This window comes from Pinus tabuliformis, chromosome 2_2 (assembly GCF_031772625.1).
Source record: "Pinus tabuliformis cultivar Carrire ecotype Pingquan chromosome 2_2, CPIR1, whole genome shotgun sequence".
NCBI lineage: Eukaryota > Viridiplantae > Streptophyta > Pinopsida > Pinales > Pinaceae > Pinus > Pinus tabuliformis.
The window spans coordinates 688295501-688322135 of NC_142300.1; the positions used below are offsets into that span (position 1 = coordinate 688295501).

The 26635-nt window shown below is 35.5% G+C and overlaps 1 protein-coding gene across 1 annotated transcript; it reads right to left on the minus strand.

Annotated features, from left to right (window-relative positions):
• Nucleotides 1-16563: 16563 nt before the first annotated feature.
• LOC149194535 (serine carboxypeptidase-like 26) lies at nucleotides 16564-26157 on the minus strand. Its single transcript, XM_089407700.1, has 12 exons — nucleotides 26086-26157; nucleotides 21380-21491; nucleotides 20009-20194; nucleotides 19825-19932; nucleotides 19021-19116; nucleotides 18831-18923; nucleotides 18438-18523; nucleotides 17983-18217; nucleotides 17481-17616; nucleotides 17117-17212; nucleotides 16806-16911; nucleotides 16564-16710 (listed from the first exon to the last, which is right to left on the minus strand). Exons 1-12 carry the CDS (start codon nucleotides 26155-26157, stop codon nucleotides 16564-16566), a joined length of 1473 nt encoding a protein of 490 aa, XP_089263826.1.
• Nucleotides 26158-26635: the final 478 nt, after the last annotated feature.

The window sequence follows — 26635 nt, forward strand, 5'->3', positions numbered from 1 at the left end:
AAGTCTTCTACAATTTCTGATGGTATATGTGAATAGGCGTGGGGTCTTGTGCATTCCACCTCCAGCCGAGTATAGGAAACTCAGAATTAAAACACAGGGTATCTAGTATATAAGCACTGTAGTAGAATGGGGGAATAAGCCTTTCGGTGACGGAGGTTTTAGTTCTAAAATTAAGAACTGTTGTTGCAAGCTTATTTGACAGTATGGTTGCCCAATCCATTATTTCACTATTACATGCCGCTTCCATCAAGGGAACCATTTCTATAGTGAAATTAGCAGAATCGTGCAACCCCCATAATCTACACATCATTATCCCAGCATAACAATACGGAGAACATAGAGAATCAACAGAGTACTTACCGGAAGTTTCATACTTGTGTTTAGCCGGATTTTGCCTCCAATCCCGAATGGGTTCGGATTCAGTTTCGTTCTCACTTTGGAATTTCTCCATAAATGCCTTGTTGTACTTCTTCTCTGGATCAGGCAAATGATACATTTGCCTCAAATCATTAGCCTTGAATGAACCGAAGATTCTCCCATCTCTGGTGCAGAAGGTCCTGTCTGTGATGGGGATTTCCTCAATTGCCCACCTCACTACATCCGTATATGGGAGAATTTGTTCCCGAGCCGCTATCCGATGAAGGAAAGAGTCGGCCAAGTCTTTTAAAGTACCATCAAATTTTCGATTGGTATCCACTGTGGCTTGTACTGCCGTCACCTTTGGTTCTTCGGCCTCAATCAAATTATAGGTACTTTGCCAAGTGGTCTTGCCGAGTCCTGAACATGTAGTATCAGATATCAATCCTTTCTTTTTAGTTCCTGGATCAGTGACGGCTTGTCCTGTGGATAGTGCAGCGGAAGCGATTGCGGTTTTCTTAGACTTCTTCTCCATTCTGCTTGAATCTATTATTTTGGAAGAATTCTGCACAGTAGTAAAAATAAGCGTAACACAGAGAATTGGTAGCGAAAACCAAATACGAGTGAGATATATTGATCAATGCACGATGAAGGATTAACTTAAAGTGGCCACAGATACAATCTATGAGAAGATTTTTTAAATTTACTATTTCATTAAATGGCCGTTAAAACCTGCCAATCCTTTAAATGCCCATCATATCGCTTATCGGCCGAATGATTTGTTTAAGCGTGCCTTGGATGTTTTGGCGGTTGAGCGCAGGTGAATCACTGTTTGAAAGATAAGGCCTTTAATACGAATTAATCGTAATATCCCTGCTTTAACAGTTTTTTGAAGTTTGCGCTTTTGGCTTTATCGCAATCGGGCATCGGGGAAAACTTAAATCTTTATATTGACACCTTTTGGAATCCCCGATTGCCGATAGCGATATCGCATCGCATTCTTGAGTATTGACTGGGGCACTTTAAAAAGCATGCATGGTATATCCCCGATCGCCGATAGCGATATCGCATCGTATCGGGGCGAATGGGACTTTAATCGCATCGCATCAGAAGTATTGACTGGGGCACTTTAAAAATCATGCATGGTATATCCCCGATCGTTGATATCCGATAGCCTATTGCATGTTATCGCGTCGGAGAAAACCAAATGGGCCTTTAAATTATGCCTCCTTTGTCATTGCGATATGGAATCTTGCGATCGCTTTATCGCAATGATAAAAGATTAATCATTTATATTATAAGACCAAATAATTGGTTTGTCAAAAAGGTTTTTTGTAATGTTTTCATTTTTTTTTTCGGACCTTTTTGAATGATACAAAGTTGATACCAATTAAAAAAAATAAAAAGGGACCCATTTCATATTATAGTTTTGTGAATAAAAATGGTATGAAATGGGGGGTTGTTGTAGAGCACAACAATTGGCGATTCACTGAAAGAAACAGTTATCTCTGAAAAGTATGGAAATACTTAAACTTTTTCAAAATAGAGTTCTCATCAAAGGGGAAAATTCTAATATAACTAGGTATATATGCATTCCAAATAAAATGAAACTATCTTTGCTAATTTCCTCTCTTGTTTTAAAATTAGATACATTCTAAGTTTTAAATTGGCCTTCATTGGTTGATAGTGATAAAACAAAAAACCTTTCCAAATCAGCTTTTAGAATTGACTCCTTTGTCATAGGTAGAGCCTCTGCTACCAGCAAACGTTCATAGTTTCGACAGGGATACCTTTTTAACCATGCTATTGTCCATTATCCTGCTCATTTCAGAGTATGATTAACAGAATGAATTCAAAACATGCTTTTCATATTTTGCATTTCTTTTCCACTTTTTTGCTGTTTTGTAAGATAAAAAGTCATTGTCCTGGTTTGGTGACCAACTTAGTGACAATGCCATTCACTGGTAGTAATTTAACCGAACAAGCTGGCTCGTGATGAGCCCTTGTCATATAATTCTAAGCCATTACCCTGTTTTGGTATGCAGTATTGGTAATGTCGATTAAAATATTTTCCTATGATCATGGTAAGTAGGCTTGTAATAAGACCTCTTTTATTTTATATCAAATTTTTTAGAATTACACTCTGAGTACATAAGCTTTGGTGAGTGGGATGGACAATTTTCTCCTTAAGAGTAAATGGATGACAAGGCAAGAGTTAAAGATGCTGAAGTTGGATTAGTTTCTATTTTAATATTGATAACCTTCTTGTGACCAATTTGAAAACATAAAATGATTTACAATATTTCTAAACTTTGAGAAGCGTTCACAAAAATTGAAGTGTAGTTTCAGAATGCAATTACACCTAATTTCCCATAAATTATCCTTTTTGTTTAAGACTTCTATTATTTTAAAAGTAAATATCAATGCTACTTTTTTTGAGCAACTTTCAAGTACAGCGAAGGTCAATGGAGGATATCTCACAACTTTATTTTCTAATGATCCTACAAACTACAAAATTCTAAAAAAGGGAGAAGGGGTTACCTTCTCAATTGAAGAATTTCTTTAAGATGAGGCCATTAACAGGGAGAGAATCTCTCAAACCTGATAAATCTTGTAATATGAAGGTCAAATGGCCTATCTTCTCACGGATCTGAAATGGCCCAAGCCACATCTTCTGGAACTTGGTGTGTTTTCCCTTGTCCTCATGGGCTTTGTCCCATTTCAGGACTAAATCACCGACTTGAAATTGTTTTGAATCAGATGAGACTGAATCAAAGGATGACTTGATGATTTGCTGATGTTTTGCATGAATAACCTTGGCTTTTTCTCTTTCCTCTTCTAATTTTAAAATTTGGTCATGTCTAAGTTGAATAGAAGAAGAAGGGCTTTCCTCAATAAACTGAACTAGGGCTACAGAAGGAAAAACAAGATTTGTTGGTAGCACTGCTTCTCTTCCATACACAAGGTTGAACGGAGAAGAACCTATGGAAGCCTTTTGCGTTATCCTATCAGCCCATAATGCGAATATTAAGGATTTATGCCATTTTTTATGATTCTGTTCGATGGTTCTCTTAATAATTTTAATCAGATTTTTATTTGTAGACTCTGCTAAACCATTACCCTGGGGATAGTAATTAGCAGAATATTTTAATTTAAATCCACTTTTAATAGCGAAATCAAACATAGTATTGCCTGAGAAATAAGATGCATTATAAAAAACAAGAGCATTTAGGACACCAAACCTGGTAATGATGAATTGATCTATGAATTCAATGATTGCCTCATAATTTGTTGTCTTCAAAGGAATTGCTTCAACACATTTAGTAAAATAATCGGTGGCGGTAAGGATATACTTATGCTGTTTGGAAGAATGTGGAGTAATTTCCCCAATGATATCCAATCCCCATTTCTCAAATGGTTTTTCAATGTTGACTGGTTGCAAAGAGAAAGCTGGTTTTCTTTGTCTTCCACTAGAAGTTTGACAGTTTCGGCATTTCCTCACATATTCATGAGCATCTCTAAACAGAGTGGGCCAATAATATCCAGCATGAATGATTTTGTGCGTTGTTGTATCAACTCCAAAATGTCCTCCTGCTGGTCCATCATGTAATTCCTGCAAGACCTTTTTTGCTTCAGGCTTTTCTAGGCATCTTAATAAGATAGAATCATAATTTTGCCTAAAAAGCACATCATCAATAATTGTGAAATTTTTTGCTTTTAATCTAATGGCCCTTTTGTTTTTGTAAGACAAGTTAGGATGTGCATATCCATTTTTCAAATAAAAGATTAAGTCAGCATATTGTGATTCAGAATCAGCAATACTTATATGGTTTATTTCTTCTGTTTGATCTGTATCACCTGATTCCGGAATGTTGGATGCTCCTGCTAATAACCTGCAAAAACCTTGGCCTCTAACAATCTTTGCTGGTTTAATTTCTAAATCATATTCTTGAAGTGTTGTAACCCAGTTTTCCCTTTTTTCACCTAGTTCTCTTTGGATTAATAGTTGCCTTACTGCAGGGAAAGGAACTATAACTTTTGTATGGGCTTTTAAAAGGAAGGGTCTGTAATGTTTGACAGCTTTATATACAGCAAAGGCTTGTTTTTCTACCTCGGAGTAATTCAATTCAGCACCCTGAAGATTTGAACTATAGAATGAAATGGGTGCTTCCGAATTGTGATCGTTAATCTGTGTGAGTACTGCTGCATAAGACAAATCGGATGCGATAGTATACAATGTGAAATGATTAGAAAAATTAGGGGTATTTAAGGCGGGGGCATTAATTATTGATAGTTTGATTAAATCAAATGCTTCCTTTTCTGCTGATGCCCACTTAAAGAATAATTTTTTCTTAATCATAGTTTGAAGTGGCAAAATGATTTGAGAAAAGTCTGGAACAAATCTTTTGACAAAATTGATTTGGCCTAAAAATGACTGCATGGATTTTTTATTATGAGGGAAAGGGATTTCAGAGATTTCTTTGATCCTATCAGGATCAATATAAATGCCATATTTAAAAACAATAAAGCCTAAGAGCTTTCCTTGGTCAAGAGCGAAGAAAGATGTTTTAGGATTAAGTGAAATACCATACCTTTTGCAGCGTTGAAAAATTTGATTTAAATCATGCAAATGATTGGAATTATCTTTTGAAAATACAGTAATATCGTCTAAGTAGACAACTATTGTTTTGTTAATCAATCCTTTAAAATCTATATCCATTGCCCTTTGGAATGTGGCTCTTGCATTAATAAGTCCGAAAGGCATTTTCTGATACTCATATGTTCCCCATTTTGTTCTGAATGTGGTTTTAAGTTGGTCATTAGGGTGGACCAAGACTTGGTTATATCCTGAAAAACCGTCTAGAAAGGACATTAACTCAGAGCCTGCTACTGATTGGAGTATCTGCTCCATAGTAGGTAATGGGAAATTATCTTTTAGGCTTGCCTTATTCAAATTTCTGAAATCTATACAAATCCTAATGTCGCCATTTTTCTTTCTGACTAGCACCATATTGGAGACCCAGTTTGAGTGTCGAACGGGAAAAATAATCTTATCTTTCAAGAGTTTATTAAGTTCAGATTTTATTTGACTCTCTAAGTTCGGATGTATTTTTCTCAACTTCTGCTGAATTGGTTTTTGTTCGGGAAGCATTGGAATGGTATGCTGGATGATGGATGTATCATATGTCTTTAAATCGTCATATTTCCAAGCAAAAACCTATTTATTTTTTCGTAACAGTCTAATAAATGCTTCCTTCTCTTCCACGGAAAGTCCTAATCCTAAATTAATGTTTTGAGGAGTTTGCTCAGTGCCAAGGTTTATCAATTCAAACCTTAAGGTAGAACTTTGGAGGTTTGTATTGGTCACAGCTTTAAACCTTTATTTAATATCGTAAAGATCTTCAAGCTTCACCACAGGCTTAGGGATTGAATTCTCCTCGGGTTTACCTCTCATTTGAAGGTCATGCTTGTTTTCCTCAATGATTTGATCATCATAGGACTTTTCGGAAGTTAAAAACTGTAAAATGTCTTCATCGTGGTTGAATACTCTCCAATTAGTGACATTGTCAGGAATTGATGGCCTAAAAAGTAATTCTACTGAAAATCTATCTGGGCTATAGTCTTCGGAGGGTAGGAGCTTGGAAGCAACATTGGCTAGCAGGTCGGCTGCCGAATTTTGAGACCTGGGAATGGAAGAAATATTGAATGCCGAAAAGTGGGAGGTGAGTTCCTGTACCAGCGATTGATAATGTTTGAGATGGGTGGAAAGACAATGAATTGTATTCCTTACCTGTTTGATAATAATTTCAGAATCTCCAAACACTTTCAAATATTGGACCTTGAGGCCAATAGCTTTATATAGTCCTTGGACTAAGGCTTCGTATTCTGCTGTATTATTTGTGCATTCAAACGCTAACCTACGGGACAACATTGATTTTTCTCCTTGTGGGCTAATCAAAATACATCTTGCTCCTGAGCCCTCACTATATTTGGACCCATCGAAATGTAATGACCAAAATAAAGAAGTATTAACAATTTTATTTACAGTTTCCTCAGTATCATTAAAACATCTTGACCTATCTGTCTATGAATAATTTTCAATCTGAGATGTAGAATGGTTTACTGAGAAAGGAGATGGTTGGGCAGCGAAGTTGTCAAAGAATGACTCTGATGAATAATTCCCCAAAATGTTGTTATTAAATGTTATTGGTTGGTTTTCTTGTTCAAATTTAGTAACTGTATGGGTCATATGCTTTTCCCGATCGATTCTTATTTGATTTGGCTTACCCTTATAGGGAAGCCACATATGTGACCAATCAGTAGAAATATACCCATGTAGTTTTTCAAACCAATCCCTACTCAATATCAAACAATAAAATTCAGGTATATCGGCGATCAAGATATCAATCCTTTGTACTACTCTGGGATCAGCAGATAGCCTAATAGTTATGGAGTTGATTTCTCCCAAAACCTGTACTTTAGTTCAATCCAATTGCACAATATGAATAACGGACTTCTGGGGTTCAATGTTCAGTTTGGAACAAATTGAAGCTGGCATTACGTTAGAAGATGCCCCTGAGTCAATCAAGTAGTTGTGCAGGTTTCTATTGTAGATCTCATAGGTTAGAAGGAAAGGTGGAGTATGAGAATTTGATCTATCTCCTATTAAAACTGCATCAATAGCTTCGACCATACCAGAAGGTGGTTGACCTGTATCATTTGCATCTTTAGCACTGGGAAGGGGTGAAGTAGGAACACCATTTAATTCTTTGAGAAGCAATTTTTGCTGATGATTCAATTTACTAAGTTCAAACATGGTAATGTTTGCCTTGGTCCTTTTCATGTCATCAACAATAATGTAATCCATTGAATCAGACACTACCAATGTCTTAGATGTTGATGGGATTGTTTGGGTTGAAGGTTGGTTTTGTGGGATTGTTACAGGTGGCTTCTTTGGGGGTATCTTTTCCTTTGTTGTAGCAGCACCTGCACTTCTTTTCTTCGAAGTTGTCTGAACATGTTCGGAGGTACCTTTACTCCTGGTAGTGATAGGAAATGCTTCTTCTTCGTTTTCTGTATTGGAGTTAGGCAACATAAAATCCCACATTCCATGACATTCAACAACTTCCTCTTCTTCATCAGTTGGTGTAGTTGTTTCTTCTTCTCCTTCTTCAAGATCTGAATCTGCATTTGATATAACATTTGGTGGTTTTGATTCAGTTTTCTTGTAATTCCTAAAGGGTCTTTTGGTTGAGGTTTCAGCTACCTGTTTTTTTATTTCAACCATTTCATTTGACATAGTTTTGAGGACCTTTTGTAGACCCTCCATGTCATATGGATCTTTAGGGGTTTTCTTCTATGAATCATCTTTAAAAGAAACTTTTTTGGCTTTTCTATCTTCAAGAGCGGCTTTGTTCTCTAGAGCATTAATACATTTCTCCACAGCAAGTGCTTCTTTCATGTTTTCAGCTAAAGTTGGTTTTCCAGCCCTGTGTACAAAAATAGCTATATTGGCAGGTAGGGCAGTTATATACCACTCGCTTCGAATTTGCTCACTTGGTTTGGAGGCCGTTGGGATTTTGTTCAAGAGTTTATTGAATCGCGCATTAAATTCTTTAATTGGTTCCCTATTCTCTATCCTAAGATTGGAGAGATCATTTATTAGTGTAGCCAAAGACCTATCATCACCATACTTAGTAAGAAACTATTCTTGGCAAGTCGTCCAACTGGTAATGGAACCAGAAGGTAAAGAAAAATACTAGGATCCTGCTGATCCTTGCAAGGTATAAGGGAAAAGCCTAACGACAACATCTTGCTCTGTTACTCCCTTCAAATTAACTGCCAACATGAAGTTATTAATATGTTCCTCAGCTTGTGTTCCATCATCTGGATTAAACTTGGGCAGCCATTTTTCAGGTGCATCAGGTAATGCATGCAATGGAGCAGGCATATTGACTGCACAAGGTCTGGTCCATGGATCTGCCATTGTAACCGCAGTAGTGGATGATATTACTGTTGAACTTACAGAAGTCTGGGAAGGAGTTAATATTAAGGATTGCGTAGTTTGGGATATTGCAGTTGCTAATCCCTGATGAACAACAATGTGTGATGAGGGAGTGGATGGTTGACTTCGCATGGGGGAAGGTGAGATGGAGGATGTGGATGAAAGTTCTTCACTGTCAGATCCTTTAGTGTTTTTCTTTGCCTTTTTCCTTTTGGGTAAAGGGAACTCAGTAGGTTCAATACTTAGCTTTCCACTCTGAAGTCTGGTGAGAGGGTGAGGTAAATTGAACTGCGAAGTCACACTGCTTTGAGATACTTCAGATTTCTGTGGTGATATCGAAAAGCTCTGAAGTTTATGGATAAGAGACTGGACTTCAGGGGATTCAAGACTTAATTGTTCTGAAGTATGATGGGTTTGAGCAGTGGTAGTTGATTCCTCTTCTTCTTGTTTGGATACTGGAGAACCAACATGCAATTGGGAAGTACGAGGTGATACGGAGGGAGAATTACTCTTAGAATGGTTTGTAGATTTGGGTTTGGTTGCCATTCACAATTGAGGCCCTCCTTCTAGCGCCAGAAATGTTGATGCCCCGAAAATCGTTGTATCAACATTGGGGGATAACCACATGGTCCGGACCTTAATACAGCTCCCTTTCCATTTGGAATGGTGGCTCCGATTGGGGATAATGGGACCAGTTTCCCAGTAATGAATAAACGGGATGGATGAATGATTGATTGTCTAATCTAATGATAGGCGAATAACTTAATCTACCAACAAAATAAAAGAACTACTACTAATCCCGGGAACTATTGTACTTTGAAGTATAGCGCTTGATGATCTATGTTTATTGACAGGCATATAGATGACTCCATCTAATAAACATGGACATTTATTCATTCAAGGATTACTTTGCTTAAATAGTTAAACAAAGTGATTAACGCAATATTGCTACACTTATCATTTATATCATCAATACATATATGATCAAAAGAAAAGCATTACCATAAACATCCAATAGTGGAGGAAATAAAGAAATGTTGTTAAAACACATACATATATTCAATAATAGCAAAGGCGATCAAACGACAATTCATATAAAAGGAATGAATTCAAACATAGATAATAGTACCATAGGAGCTGCTAGTCACTCCCGATATCAATCGTTATTCGAGATTCTTCTTCCAACGCAGAAATACTTTAAAACAAAGACAGTAGTGCACATTTGCATAAAAGCTTCCTTGCAAAAATTAGAGTAATTGGTCTAGTTTTATAAAAGAATATGCCTGAAGTACAGTAGTGCAACTTCAGGCTTAAAGTCAAGTACAAAACTTTACGACCCTTTCCAAAATAATGAAAGGGTCTATAAATACTGAATTAAACTAACTATCTATGAAACTAAAATCCTACTTAATTGGTGTCAAACGATCTTGAATATCTCCTTCTCAGCAATCTGGCAGTCGGCGGCATGAATCATCATGTAGGCTGTTTGCCTTTAAACCTGAGCTGACTTATCGCAAGCATTGGCTCCACTTCGGGCGGTTTGTTGAGGCGGGAGTTGAGCTGGGCGGCATAGGTGGCATCCTGAATATCGGGAATAATATACCCGATTGCATCTGTAAGGCATTTGAGGGCGGCTCTTTGACTGTGTGGTTTTACCAAGAATAACCAATAGGCGTCCCATGTTAAACTGTTAATTCCAGCGATTAATCTCCCATTTTTCTCTAGATCTGGATAACATGACTGCTCGAATGTTTTTGCCGCTGTCAATTTACCTGGAGTGCATTGGGAAATCATGTTAGACAAGTAGAGAGTATTACTAACCAATTCAACCAAATTACTTGTGGTTGATTTGCATCTTGAAATTGCCCTCTCTGCTTTCATTAACTGGGACTACCATTCTGTAAATAATATTTCTTTATGTGATTCTAAAATCCTTGGTAAATTTTCCGCCTGTCCCTGATCGGTATCTTGCCACTCAAGAAACTCTGTTAATGTTTCATCAGCTTGATCCAAGTCTGTTCTATCTTTTTCTGATTGTCTACTTATTGATGTCGTTAAATCGCATAATGGTTCTGCCTCGGTGATTTGTTGACATAAAAGCTTGGTCTGTGTTATTAATGCCTTATTTATCTGTAATGCTTCTTATTTGAATTCTGCTATCTGTGGAAGATTCTTTGTCTTCTCTAGTTGGGCTGATAGTTGAGCAATCTGCTCATCTTTTAATTTCAACATTTGTTCATTCGCTATTCTCAGTTGTGCCAATGCCTCAGACAACTCTTTCTGCTTCTGGACTGCACTGTGATCAATTCTCTGTTTCTCTTCCTGTAATTGTTGAGTTAATTGATTATTTATTTGCTGTTGTGTCAACCATTGCCATTCTGCCTGCTCTGCCTTCTGCTGTGCTTCTGTTAGTTGTGCTTGCAATAAAAAGATCTCCTGGTCTTTTGTTTTTAATAAAAGACTCACTTTTGATGCCTTATCTATTGTTGCTGCCGAATAGGCTCCAGCATATTGTGATAGTTTTGTTAGGTCATCAGAGGGGTCAAATTCCTCCTTCCAAACCACATTGCCCGTGACTGTTTGTTCTGGGAATAGGGAAGGTTGATCAGTCATTCTCCTCGTCCTCTGTCGTTTTACCACAACTTTGTGTCTTGGGCTATAGAAGACATCCAAGGGAGGAATTTCTTCTATCTGCAAATAATTTGATCGGAGGGATCCTTTGGGATTATTTCTACTTCCTTCGAACTGGATAGGCCGCTGGTTCCACTTGGAACCTGTTTTGAAGTGGTCTCCTGTGTATCTGCTGCTTTTGAAGTTTCAGTGTCCTTTGAGCATTCAAGACTGCTGATAATTGAATCAAATTGCTGCCATTCCTGGAGCAATTTGGGATCAATTTGAGTATCTACATTTACCTCTATATTGCTCTGTTCCTGCTCTTTAGTCCGGGTTTCCTCTTGCACTTTCTCCTATTCTTCTGTTGTAACCGGAGGTTCCTTAGGATGTCGTTGTTCAGGCTCGCTTGGTCCTGTTGCTGGGGTTGTCGCTAACAGATCTAGAGGCAGAGTTTGCAACCTCTATTCTCTAAGTCTGTTGAATTCAACTAACCCTTCATCTTTGTATTCCATTATGGCCAGCGATCTAACTTGATACATTGATTTAGCTGAGGAGAACAGGTCATCAAACTTATCTTCTATATGATCAAACTTTGTCAATTTGGCCTGTTCAAGTGCATTATAGGTGACTTTGTTGGGATCAAATCGCCTGTTAGGGAGAGTCGCTAGAGTTAATGACTTCATCTTCGTAGCTTCTTTTTCTGCATGTTTGAAATCATGCAAAGTGTAGACACCACATCTCAGAGGAAAAGAGGGCCAGACCTGCTTCTTATTTTTCTTCGGAGTTTGTGTAACTCCTTCAGCAATAATCTGATAGGCTATCTCCCTTGGCAGTAGTTTATCAGGTATGTACAAAGGAAGGACATGAGGTTCGGCTTGGCTGCCGAAAATTCTTATATAAGTAAATTTCTCCTCTCCGAACCATCTTCCTATTGATGTTAAATCAATCCCTGCTTGGTAAGAAATTTTGGGAGCAGGTTTATTAAAAATAGAGTAATGAATGGGTAACATGAAGCCGTTGCAGACTTGGTATAAATGGTGCTTATAGGAAGTCTTCCACAATTTCTGATGTTATATGTGAATAGGCGTGGGGTCTTGTGTAGTCCACCTCCAGCCGAGTACAGGAAACTCAGAATTAAAACACAGGGTATCTAGTATATAAGCATTGTAGTAGAATGGGGGAATAAGTCTTTCGGTGACGGAGGTTTTAGTTCTAAAATTAAGAACTGTTGTTGCTAGCTTATCTGATAGTATGGTTGCCCAATCCATTATTTCACTATTACACGCCGCTTCCATCAAGGGAACCATTTCTATAGTGAAATTAGCGGAATCGTGCAACCCCCATAATCTACACATCATTATCCCAGCATAACAATACGGAGAACATAGAGAATCAACAGAGTACTTACCAGAAGTTTCATGCTTGTGTTTAGCCGGATTTTGCCTCCAATCCCGAATGGGTTCGGATTCAGTTTCGTTCTCACTTCGGAATTTCTCCAGAAATGCCTTGTTGTGCTTCTTCTTTGGATCAGGCAAATGATACATTTGCCTCAAATCATTAGCCTTGAATGAACCGAAGATTCTCCCATCTCTGGTGCAGAAGGTCCTGTCTGTGATGGGGATTTCCTCAATTGCCTACCTCACTACATCCGTATATGGGAGAATTTGTTCCCGAGCTGTTATCCGATGAAGGAAAGAGGCGGCCAAGTCTTTTAAAGTACCATCAGATTTTTGATTGGTATCCGTTGTGGCTTGTACTGCCGTCACCTTTGGTTCTTCGGCCTCGATCAAATTATAGGTAGTTTTCCAAGTGGTCTTGCCGAGTCCTGAACATGTAGTATCAGATACCAATCCTTTCTTTTTAGTTCCTGGATCAGTGACGGCTTGTCCTGTGGCTGGTGCAGCGGAAGCGATTGCGGTTTTCTTAGACTTCTTCCCCATTTTGCTTGAATCTATTATTTCGGAAGAATTCTACAGTAGTAAAAATAAGCGTAACACAAAGAATTGGTAGCGAAAACCAAATACGAGTGAGATATATTGATCAATGCACGATGAAGGATTAACTTAAAGTGGCCGCGGATATAATCTATGAGAAGATTTTTTAAATTTACTATTTCATTAAATGGCCGTTAAAACCTGCCAATCCTTTAAATGCCCATCATATCGCTTATCGGCCGAATGATTTGTTTAAGCGTGCCTTGGATGTTTTGGCGGTTGAGCGCAGGTGAATCACTGTTTGAAAGATAAGGCCTTTAATACGAATTAATCGTAATATCCCTGCCTTAACAGTTTTTTGAAGTTTGCGCTTTTGGCTTTATTGCAATCGGGCATCGGGGAAAACTTAAATCTTTATATTGACACCTTTTGGAATCCCCGATCGCCGATAGCGATATCGCATCGCATCGCATCGGGAGTATTGACTGGGGCACTTTAAAAAGCATGCATGGTATATCCCCGATCGTCGATAGCGATATCGCATCGCATCGGGGCGAACGGGACTTTATCGCATCGCATAGGAAGTATTGACTGGGGCACTTTAAAAAGCATGCATGGTATATCCCCGATCGCCGATAGCGATATCTCATCGCATCGGGGCGAATGGGACTTTATCGCATCGCATCGGAAGTATTGACTGGGGCACTTTAAAAAGCATGCATGGTATATCCCTGATCGCCGATATCCGATAGCCTATTGCATGTTATCGCGTCGGAGAAAACCAAATGGGCCTTTAAATTATGCCTCCTTTGTCATTGCGATATGCAATCTTGCGATCGCTTTATCACAATGATAAAAGATTAATCATTTATATTATAAGACCAAATAATTGGTTTGTCAAAAAGGTTTTTTGTAATGTTTTCATTTTGTTTTCGGACCTTTTTGAATGATACAAAGTTGATACCAATTAAAAAAAATAAAAAGGGACCCATTTCATATTATAGTTTTGTGAATAAAAATGGTATGAAATGGGGGGTTGTTGTAGAGCACAACAGGTCCGACACTCACTTGTGTTATGAGTGGGACTCTTGTGGAACTCACACCACTTTCCTATGTCCTTATTCGACTTCGTGGTGTTGTTCTTTTCTTGTGGCTTCAACGGGTTGTCTTGGGTCGCCCCGCCTTGGCTTTGTCCCTTGGTCTTCGGATTTGCAGATCCAAAGCCTCGCTTCTTTTGTTTGAAATTTTTCTCGATTTTGTCAGTGTATCGGTATGTCATGCCGAGCGAGGAGATGTTTAGGAACTCCATATCTTCCTGACTGTCTCTATGTAGGCAGTCACGGTATTTGAGTACCAGATGCAGATCATATTCTTTGATACCCAACTGTGTGCGAAGGGTATGAAAAATGTTGGTGAACTCCAACACATCTTAGTACCTTGCCTGCCACAGCATGGACCATTTGATGTATTTGTGCTCATAGCTTTTGACAAGGTAGTACTGCTCCTTGACAGCATCCCGGAATGAATCCTAAGTGGGTGCAACTGAAAATAGTGAGCCCGTACTTTCATTCTTCTGCTCAGAGTAGGTTTCCCATCAGTCCTTGACGTGGGGGGCTGCTTTGAGAAGAGTGAAAACAATCTTTTCCTGACTCAAAAATTCATGAACATAGAAATACCCATCTAGCAGATTTAACCATTTATCTATGGCATCTGCTTCTATTTGACCCTCGAAGATGGGGATTTCAAAATTAACTTGTACCTTAAATGGTGTGGCGTTTCTAGAGTAGTTGTTGGAAGCCGATGTGTTGCCTCTGGGTAGTCACTGAAGGATATATGTAAAGCTATCCATCATCGCGTTCCTTTGCCACTCGAGGGCTTCCTCGAGCAAGATTTTGATAGGATCTCTTGCCCCCTCATCTTTCTTTTCATCCTCTATGGGAGGCCGTCGGGATTTGCGAGGCTAGTCTTGCAAAGTTTCAACCAGTTCAAGCCCTAACTCCTTATATCCCGACCTTGTTGGGGACATGCAAAGAAAAACAGAGAAAAAGCAGACCGCTTTGATACCACTGATCTAGATTTAAACAAGCATGCAACAAAATACAGAGGTAACCATATACACAAAGATGCAGCAGAAATAATACTTCATTTCATTAATGTAAAATACTGAAATATGCTTACAAACAGAAATGGAAATGAACCAGCTAGGGCGATGGTAGCTTATCTCTGAGAAGAGATGTGGTGGCTACATGCCTCTGAATTGTGTTACAATGAGGTTTAGACGCCTATTTATTGTTGAGAAACAATGGAAAACCTTTAACATCCCAAAACCTAACCTTAGAAGATAAAACGCCAATTGTGGGCCCCGTTTGAGTAAATCGGTACATCAATTTCCCGGGGTCGTAACTTTGGCATACGATCTTCGTTTGACGTGTACAATAGCTCATTAGAAAGATCTATCCAAGCACTACAACTTTGGGAAAAGAAACATTGGTCCACTCCCAAATTTCCCAAAAACGTCGTTTAGGACCTCAAAATGGCTCCAGAAGTTCAGGACCCGAAAAACTGTTAAAAATAGTAAACTGGGCTACAATTAAGGAAACTGAAAAACTGAAAAAGACAGTTGTGGGGGTCCAAATGGGATAGGTGAGTGGCCACTAACATCCACTTGGATCATCCTAAGAGACAATAATACTTGTATTATATATTGTCTTTATAGAGACAATATTTTAAGACAATAATGAATTTCTCTTCTAAGAGACAATAATGCTTGTGTTATATATTGTCTTTATAGAGACAAATACTTAAAACAATAATTTTTTAGACACCCGCTTAAAGACAATATTTAAGACAATAAATAAGTTTTTTTCCCTCAAGTTAAAACAATTTACCCAAAAAATTGTCTTCAAACCCCCTTTATGTAGTAGTGTATACAAACAAATCTTTGTCACTCTCAAATTCCATATATGTCTTATACAAAATATACACAAAAAAATTATATAATTTCCACTTTACATAACTTTATACTAATTTAGAAATTTGAAAAACTACACAAATTATAGTACACTAATTTAATATTTAATTATAATATATTCAACTAATTCCAAACATGAATATGGAAATTAAAATATTCTTTCACCAAAATATCAAACCAATTCTAAATTCAGCACACATGCATTAATATAAGCATTATCTGTAAGTATATTATATTAATGGAAACATTATCTAAAAATATATAGAATCAGAATTAAAATTAAAATGAATTCTTCACATTTGATCAGATATCCCGTAAATTATTCCTTACAGAGAACAAAACTATTAAAAAAAAAATGATCACTGGTCAGATTTGAAATTATGAAAGAATTTTTCTATAACGGTTATATAACAAACATGAAATTGGCATCCTAATAAATGGTACCCGCCGCAAACCCCAAATCCCATGGTTGGGGATGACGATATTGCGCCAAAATATTTAATCGAAAGAGATTATACGGACTACAACAATTATCAAGATCGACGGCAAGTTCAAATGCAAGCAATCTAAATAAAGTCTGTTTAATTCGGCCACGCCTCCCCTTATTTGCATACAATTTCTTTATAATTTAATTATTTTGGAGGGCCATTTTCCTTGCTGCAAGCAATTTCTATCCAATCCGATCATTTAGATATTGGCAAGGCTTTTTCGTTTACAAAATATTTGAACAATGTTAAAGCCCTGGATGGTTGAAATTCCGGAACTTCGTGGCCCGCCACCCTAACGGTCGCAAATCTCAAACCCTTGTAAATTACAGTATATCCACCGACCTGCACCGTCAACGAGAACGCATGCCTTGAGTAGAGATCAAATGGATATTATCATTTTATCTGTCGAAATTAATGAATCTGATTTGATTATATACCTCGTCGCCATTAGCCCAGGGGTACCATGGAGTCTCAATTGGAAGCTTCAGCGCATTGATGGAGAGCCTTGTCGCGGTTACAGGAACTACGGAATCCGTGTCTCCGCTGAAAACCAAACGAAAAGAAGGATGCTAATAAAATACTGGAATTATGCTTAAAAAATTGTTTCCAGTATAGGGATTACTTGATGTGACTGTGATTGTTGGGAAGCGGATCTAATTCAAATTTTCATTAAAAAAAAAATAGATAGATATTTAAAAAAAAAATAATAATACACTCCAAAGTGCATTGAAATTGTCCCATATTATACCTGTAAACAAGTATCTGCAACCCACTTGCAATTAGTTGACGATAAATTGGTAAGACAGTTGAAACCGAATCCACCCAAGAAGTAAAAAGATCCTCACTGTTACCGAGTCATGTGAAACAATATTTTAGCACATCGTGTTGTGAATATAAGAAGATACGAAAACTAAAATTGTGGCAATAACTGATATCAGTAACTAATCTGCATATTAGTTGAGGATACATTGGTAAGACAGCTGAAACAGAATCCGCCCAAGACAGAACATAACTGGTATGGAGTCATGAAACCATATTTGAGCACATCATGTTTTGAGTATAAGAAGATTGACAACTTAAATTGCACAAAAAAGGATGTTAGCCTGATATACTTGCACTGGGTCCAGTTGTAAGTAATCTTCGTTACATTTGCATGTATTGCTTTCTGAACTTCGGGAATATTAAAATACGCTCCTACGTAGTTATCGATGCAAGGATCATATCCTGGAATTTCCGCTTCTTCTTGCTATTTACACAACAACCAAAAGTAAATCTTTAGCAAAAGCATGGTTGGATTTGAGATGTCAACCAGAAATATATATATGAAAAGATGTAAAAGAGGGCTGCTTAGCTTAGCTTAGCTACATATTTTCGGAATACCATGAAAATAAGATGGCGGGGTTGTAGTTCAGTGGGAATTTGAAACTTTTATTATGAAAAATATGTAGGTAGTTGTAATGGGGCGGGGTTTACTCATAGCTTCATCTATAATTCCTGTAATTGGTAAATATAGAAAAAGAACCATGGATTAAGGGTTGGTTTCTAATTCTTAATGTCATTAAACATAAATGTAAAAAAATTGCTTTCCCCTCACTATATATATATATATATAATTTGCACCTACCGAATTTCCTGTGCATAGGGGAGCATAGATATTGTAATCATTGATGTTTCCCGTTGCGTTATACATTATATTTGCCATATCAGCGCACACCGATGCATCGAAATTTGAACCGGTGCAGTTGTTAATTACTTGCTCGTAGAGTTGATCCGATATCAACGCATGACTCCATGCATACTGAAATGTTCCAATAAAATCTGTATCACTATTCGTTATGCCGTTTCCCACCTGCATAAATTGAATTTGCGTGCTTCAATTGATTGTGGACATAAGTTTCCGAATTTGAGATTTTAGCACGATGGCTTTCTATAGAGTTTGCAAGTTATATGTCCGAAAGCTTCACATGGGCATTGATAAAAAATAATTTGTATCTTGGATTTTCTTTGTAGGTATTTGGATTTGAGATCGATGAAATTTTCTGAAAGTCATAAGTGTGAGTTGAACTCACCATTATTCCTCTGAAATTAATAAAGGATGCATGCGACAAATTTTTGTGCTGCAAAATTGTTGAGGACAACTCTGGGATGTAATATCCTACAATCAATAATTATCGTTAATTCCTTCACTGAAAAATAAATATTTCTTTCTAACTCAAATGAGGTTAGAAATCTTTCTTGCAGCGCGGGCATAGTTCGTCTTACCATCACCAAGAGTATCACAGTCGTTAACAAATTTCAGGACAACGTTTGTACAACCTATCGTATGTCTAAAATAAAAGATGTGACTAGTGCACATTTTAGTGTAGGATCTTGCAGTTACTCTCATAAAAGTTTTAATAATATCTAAATATCTGAAACTAACAAAACACTTCAGGCATCATAGATATTACAAACGATACCACCTGCATAGCTTTCCCCTGCAATGTAGAACTTTCGGAATTTATACTGAGGAAATCTGTTGAACCAGTTTACCAGGAAAGCATACGATTCTTCAGCTGGTATAAAACAAAAACGTTGTTAAAACATTTAGATTTCCCATCATCGCTTCTAGGAGGTATTTTCAAGAAAACGGAAAAAATTCACACAAGTTACCCGTAAGTTTATCGCCAGTATTCGTTAGATCAGAGGTTGTGTTCGAGTATGAGAATCCTACGCCTGCCGGGGACTCCAAAAACAATACGTTCGCCGCTGTTGGAAGCATGGACCCTTTAGCAATTTAGCGGTAACATCATTATCTAGAAAGAATTTGTAGTCATATCGAGTTAGGTTTTTATTTTTCTCTGTATACCGTGAAAGAATATATGTTTTTTGGTTAAGATTCAGCGGGATATATGATGTCAATTATAAAAGATCCCTATACTAATTTGATATTTACTTTTAAATTAAATTATTATTATTATTAAAAAATACAACTATTATATATATATATATTATTTCAAATTAAATAATAAATAAATAATTTGTATATAAAGTAATTCAGAATAATACTTATAAAATAAAATTAAATATAGATGAAATGTTATTTTGTCCTTTTAATGAAATACTATTTTGTCCTTTGATTTTAGTTTAGCCTATAAATATTATAAATCAATAAGTAATTGATCTTCTTTTCATCGATTTAGTATATTTTAATGTATTTCATGTGAAGTGCAGTGAAATATGTTGCGGACTTTCTAATAAAATTAAACTAATGTCATCTTAATTAATACAATGAAATGTTAAAGCTATTCCAGATGTGAAATGTTAGACCTATGTCAGATGGAACTATGCTGCTTTTATCTTAATTTATACTACACAAATATTAATCTAAGAATACTTTTAAAAAACGAGCAAACTAGAGATCTGAATGAATAAATATGTCTACAATTTCCCTGTATAAATGAGGACAATACTGACCTTCGTTCCATGCGTTGGGATTATGGCTCAGAGTTCTTCCGTCTCTGTTAACGCGAAAAGGCCCTAATTCCGCCATTGCTCCGATTCCTAACGAGGAACATCCAGGCCCTGCGACAACATCCGTTTGTGAGAACTAGGAGAGGAGAGAAATACAATTAGTATAGGAATATTCAAGGGAATTTACCGCCGTTAAGCCAGAGGACCAGCGGCTTCTTGGAGGGATTTCGAGTGGCCTCGGCGAAATAGTAGAAAAGCGCTCTCCCTGCCTTGGCATCGACTGTTACATATCCAGAGTACTGCCGGAATTTGAAACCGGCCGGCTGCCCGGGGAGGCCTTGTGGCAGATAATCGGCTTCTTGCGTGGGCCCGTCTGTTAAATATTCGGAATCATTCTTGAAGTTGGTCGTCGCGCTCTCACTCTCCCACTTGGTAATTTTTGGAGTTGGAGTTGTCTATAATGCGACTTTTTGAGATTCCGGTGACGGAATCCGGCGGAAGAAATTGAGATGAAATCATGATTTGTTGCAGTTAAAATGGTTTTTTAACTGCATATTCGGATTCAGCACCCTGAAAAACCCCTGGGACGGTTTCATTGTGCAGAAATTAGCTATCAAACTTGGATTCCAATAAATTACTGCCGGATTTTCACCCGAAAAAATCGCCAGAAAGACTTTCAAAAAGTCGCGTTAAAGACTACTCCGTAATTTTTATGGTACGGCTTCTGCTTCTTATAGCTTTGCGCCACAACTGCAGTTTGCCACCTTGAGAGGATAGCTGATGGCACGGAACGACCTCTGCCACCAAAAGAATTGACAGAAGAAAAAATTGTATTCTCTGCATCTTGACAACCAACCAAGCAACGATGGAAAATCCGATCCGAGGTTGTGTTATTGACCAGCGTTATGAAGGTGCGGTATTTATAGTTGGTGGAGAAGGGTAAAGGAGAAAGATTTCCAAAATCAAGTAGAGAGGACCACTCCATAAACAAATAATTTATTGTGTGATTTATTTCGTCCACAAATATGATTAACGCTGTCTTTTTGTCTTTCGGCAACGTTGAGAATATTTGACTTTCCTTAACAGCCATGAACTGTATGTGTATTTGCAAATTATTTATACGCAAAGAAGTCTCAAGATGCGTTAATTTCATAATTATATGGGTCTATAGTGGTTAGAGATTTATCGAAAATCTAATTATAAATTGATTAAAATGTAGTTTTAATAAAATAATAATTTCGAGTAATCTATATAATTTGAGTATCTGATCATTTTTTAGAGCGCTGAATCGGAAAGAAGAGTTCTACAAAGATTGTACTTTCGAATAAAATTATAGTTTTGAGTCAGGAAGAAAGAGTGATTGTATTGTAGAAAACTTTTATTTTTAAATAAAATAATAGTTTAAATTTATTTAAATAAATTGATAGGAAACTTTTCAAGACAAGGTCTGTCCAAACTATCTTGTCATTAAAAGATATGATTCGTGCGTTATTTTTAGCGCAACGCCTCGCAATTACTCTCATCAAAGTTTTCATCATAGGTACCAGAAACTATATACCTGCACAGCTTTCGCCTGTAATGTAAAACTTTCGGAATTTATACTGAGGAAATCTGTTGAACCAGTTTACCAGGAATGCATACGATTCTTCAGCTGGAATCAAAGAAAAGCCCTGTTAAAAAGTTTAGATTTCCCATCATCGCTTAAACGAGGCTTTTTTTAAGAAAACCGAAAAAGATCACAAGGTACCGCTAAGTTTATCGCCAGTTTGGGTATAATGAGAGGTTGTATTCGTGTAAGAGAATCCGACGCCTGAGGGAGGCTCCAGAAACAATACGTTCGCGGCTGCGGCGGTTGGAAGCACAGACACGTTAGCAATTTATCTGTATATGGTTAAAGAATATATGATTTTTGGTTAAAATATGTGCGGCCAACTCTCTCAATGTTGATTTATTTTTATTATTTTATGAATAAAAAAATGTCATGAAATAATTTAATATTTAACTTATGATATCTCGAACTTAAATTATAAATTAAGTTATTATTATTTATTTAGGAGAAATAATAGCTAAAAATTGACGTGCATATTAATATAAATTAAATAATAAAATAATATTTTTTTTATAAAATATTAATATAATTTAAATTATCTATATAAATTAATTTATTGAATTTAAATTTTTGTGATTTTTTTCAAATTCTTGAAAAGAGTTTTTGATGAAAATCACATCATAATTTAAACCAATAAATATAATTTAGTATCAAAACAAATTTAAAAATCAAATCATAATTTTTTTTTATATAAATTAAATTTAAAATAAAATTTAAAAACTAAATATAAATAAAATACTATTTTGTCATAAGCACACATATTATCAATAAATAAATAATAAATATTTTTTTCATTGATTCGGTGTCTCTTAATGAATTTTATAAATGTCGTTGTTTGTATACTGAAATAAAAAATGTAGACTCTCTAATAAATTTAGACCAATACCATCTTAATTCATCCCATCGTTACCAATTTCTGCCCTATTATAAAGGTAGCGAATTCGCCGATTCCGTTCGGTCCGGTCGTTAATTTGGTAAATTCGAATTCGGCCCTGAACAAATGAATTTGATGAATTAAGGGAAAACGCCTGTTCAATCGAATTTGACTTTTTTAGAACGATTTATAACGAGTGATATCAGTGTTTTCTTATATTAATATATTTAGCCTAAGTTAGTTGTGGTTGGAATTTCAAAACAAATTACTTATTACTGTTTTAACATTTTTCTAATTTTCCTAATTTATTTGGAATTTTAAAACAAATTTCTTATTAAATTTATTATTTTAACACTTTTTAACTGATTTTTATAATATGAAAGAAAGAGTTTAACTATTTTATTAAATTTTAAATTATATATAATAAACAAATCACCCTATGACTAACAATTTGCTTATCAAATTCTATTCCTAATTGTGAGCGCTAACAATACTTCTGGTAGGAAATTTCTTTCCCTCTTCCGCACTCATAGATGAATAATACATCTCCTTTAGAAGCTGTACTAAAAAATAACTTCCTTATTCAAAAAAGCTATAAAATGGGAAAAGCAAATCCAAAAAAAATAACTTGCTTATTCAAAAAAAAGCTATAAAATGGGAAAAGCAAATCCAAAAAAAATGGAAAAGTATATTAAAAATTAAGTTTGCACATAATATTAAAACAATAATTTTTATATTCAAATAAAATTATAAAATAGAAAATTATAATTGCAAATAGTAAAAATAAATTATTCACTTGTGAGTAGAATATAAATAAATTTAGATATTAGAAAATGGTAAAATGTAAATATAAATGGTAAAATAAATTTGCACTTATAAATAGAATAACATTAAATACAATAAATTTTTTATTAATGGTATTTATAACATTTTAATTAAGAAGGATTAATGATCAATGTCATAGATAATGACCAAAGAAATATTCTAGTAAGAAATAAGATTTATTGAATTTTTTTTTTAAATTTAAATATAATAATTATTCATTTAAATTTTTAAAAATAAGATTTAGATTAGATCTCTCACTAGAGGACATACTTTTGTTTCTGTTGTAGGTTGTCCTCGCACATACAAGACATTACCATTTTGGCTCTCTATATTTTGGCTGAGACTATTTCATCAAACTGCAGGGCAGTTGCATTGCTACCTATTGCAACAACCAAACTATCCCACGAATCTGGTAGAAAACACCACAAATTGATGCACTTATCTTCATCTGAAATTTTAATATCAACAAATAATAACAAACTATCCCACAAATTTGGTAGAGAACACCACAAATTGATTCATTTATCTTTATCTGAAATTTTAATAATAACTATAACAAGCTGACCGCAGTATTAAATGCATTCAGATGCTCTGTCACCGAGTCTCTATCTTTCGTTAGCGAGTCTCCATCTTTCATCCTCACATTATACAACTTTTTTCATATGAACAGTTTATTCACCAGAGATTTAGATTGGTACAAAGTCCCTAACTTGTCCGACAAAACCTTCATTATAGTTTTACTGATACATTCATCAACATTGAATCTGAGACACACAATCGTATTGTTCTTTTTTCCTTCCAATCCAACTTCTTTCATTCTTCATCAGACAATCCCGTTGGTTTAGTACCTAGATCTACCATTGAATCTGAGACACACAATCGTATTGTGCTTTTTTCCTTCCAATCCAACTTCTTTCATTCTTCATCAGACAATCCCGTTGGTTTAGTACCTAGATCTAACCCGATCCACTGATCTTTATCCACCAACAAATCCTCCATATTGAGCTTCCACAACTCAATACTTTGACCATTAAATTTCTCAATCTCTATCTTTCCACTACTCGCCATCTTCTTTCACCACAAGAATCGATTCTAAATATCTCCCACTAAACAAGGTTTACCACAGGCCTGAGCAAAACCCCTCAACAGCAAAGGCGTCCCATTGAACCCAAAAATAGCTTTGATACCAAATATAAGTTTTAACCATGTACAGAAATTACCTGCATACGAATTCTAAAAAACAAAAAAAAATAAACAACAACGAAAACATAACACATAAAACAAATATACACAAAGATTTTCTTCTCAATGATCTTTCATTAGATTCCTTTCAATATTACAATACATATATATACATGTTGAAGCATCTATAAACCCCAATCCATTAACCCTAGATTAGAACATATCCGTAGTTCTCTTGACTGGATCTACAAAATACCATGGACCAAAAACCATCACGTCCAAAACCATGTGCGAAAGTCATGCACAAACCATAGGTAGCTCCGCCCACCTAATATAGGGTCCAAAAAAGTTTCCCTGGGGCGTTGCCCCAAACCTATAGAGGGGGGTTTCCACCCCGACAGAAAGAATATAACACAACCCAACATACCTATGTTCAACCATAGTTGAATATGATTGACACTTGCTGAGCATAGTTTGAATACAGATTGACTATGGTTGGTTTATAGTTGAGAATGATTTGACTATGATTTGTCTATAGTTAACCATGGTTACCATTACAATGATGGTTTTTTATAGCTAACTATGGTTAACCTTGAGCATGGATTATAGGCCTCCATGGTCAACTATAGTTCAATATAATTGAACGTCGTTCATCCATGAAATTTTAGACTTTAATAAGTTGTTATTCCTTTTACACTTAGATATTCCATTAAATTGACTAATTGTTTTATTTGAAAGTGTATTTTGTCATCTTTATACATAAATTTATAGCTCAAAAAGTCAAAATTACCACATAAATATGTAATTATGTTAATTTTCTTATCTTCACACTTCATTTTTTCTAAAATAAAATAAAATTTAAATTTAAGTTAATCAAAAATCAATTTAAAATATTTACATTATTCTTAATAAATCATTTATATTATATATGAAAATTTCCATATCAAAGATAGTTATTCCACGGCAATCTTTATGTCTATAAAAAATTAACAATATTTTAAATATTCATTGCTATTTAAAATTATAATTATACTATTTTACTTTTAAAATATTTATTAACCTTTCAAAAAAAATTTGTTGATTTTGTAAAAAGTAATGTATATTTTAACCATTAAAAATGTTCCCAAGGTGTTTTCAAACGTAAATTGCTGAGAGTGTTCAAAAACTCTATACAATTTGAATCCAAATGTCTTTTTAAAAAATTTAGAGGCTTTGCATTCAAAAATATCGGATTAACAAGATAATTACCACAGATGGTGAAAATCTATCCATTCCATTTAAAAACACTCACTTTCATTTTTAAACATCTTAAAAAAATATCATTTTCAAAAATGTTATTTTTGAACACTATAACAAATGGTCGTTAAAATCTTCCTTCAATAATAAAGGGCCCGTATTTCTCACTCCTCCCATATTGTTACGTTAAAATCTTCGTTCAATAATAACACTCCTCCCATATTTAAAATCAGTAAAGTGAATTAAAGCAAGCCGTAAAGTGAATTGTTTAATTTAATTCGGCTTATTTCATATTCATCCTATCATTTTCAAATGTTAAGAAAATTTCAATAAAATCTGTTTAATTCGTCCAGGTATTCCATTATTTGCATGAAATTTCAATAAAATATGATTATTTTAGGTAGGCAGTTTCCTTACCGCAAGCAATTTCAATCAATCAAACCTGATTTTGGCAAGGCTTTTTCTTGCACAAAATATTTGAACAACGTTAAAACCCTTGACGGTTGAAATTCCGAAACTTCATGCCCTGCCCCCTCACCGTGGCAAATGTCAAACCCTTGTAAATCACACTATAACCACCGACCTGCACCATACTGGAGAACGCATCCATATTATCATAATATTTTTTCTGTGAAATTAATATCCACTGATTTATTATGTACCTCGTCCCCATTCACCCACGGGTACCATGGAGTCTCAATTGGAAGCTTCAGCTCATTGATGGCGTGATTAATTAATGTTTCTAAAATACTTCTAGAGAAAAACATGGTCGAAATAGATATTCCTTCAGTTAAATTTTGTGTTTATTTTATAGGAAACAATGCTACCAGCATAGCTATGAATTTCAAAGTCTCTAATAACAGATAGTTTTCCATACAAACAATTTACTGCTTAGTTGGTGGTTTTTTTTCATTTTAAAAAATATCTTAGGGAATAAAATTATATTTTTGTTCTATTAATTTGGTTTCCTTGTAATAGATGAGTAGAAATAACTATTTTGTATATTTGGAAATCACACGAATACAAATATTTTTTAACTAATGATAAAAAGATATGGATTAAGTATTTGAAAAGCTTATTGAATTTTC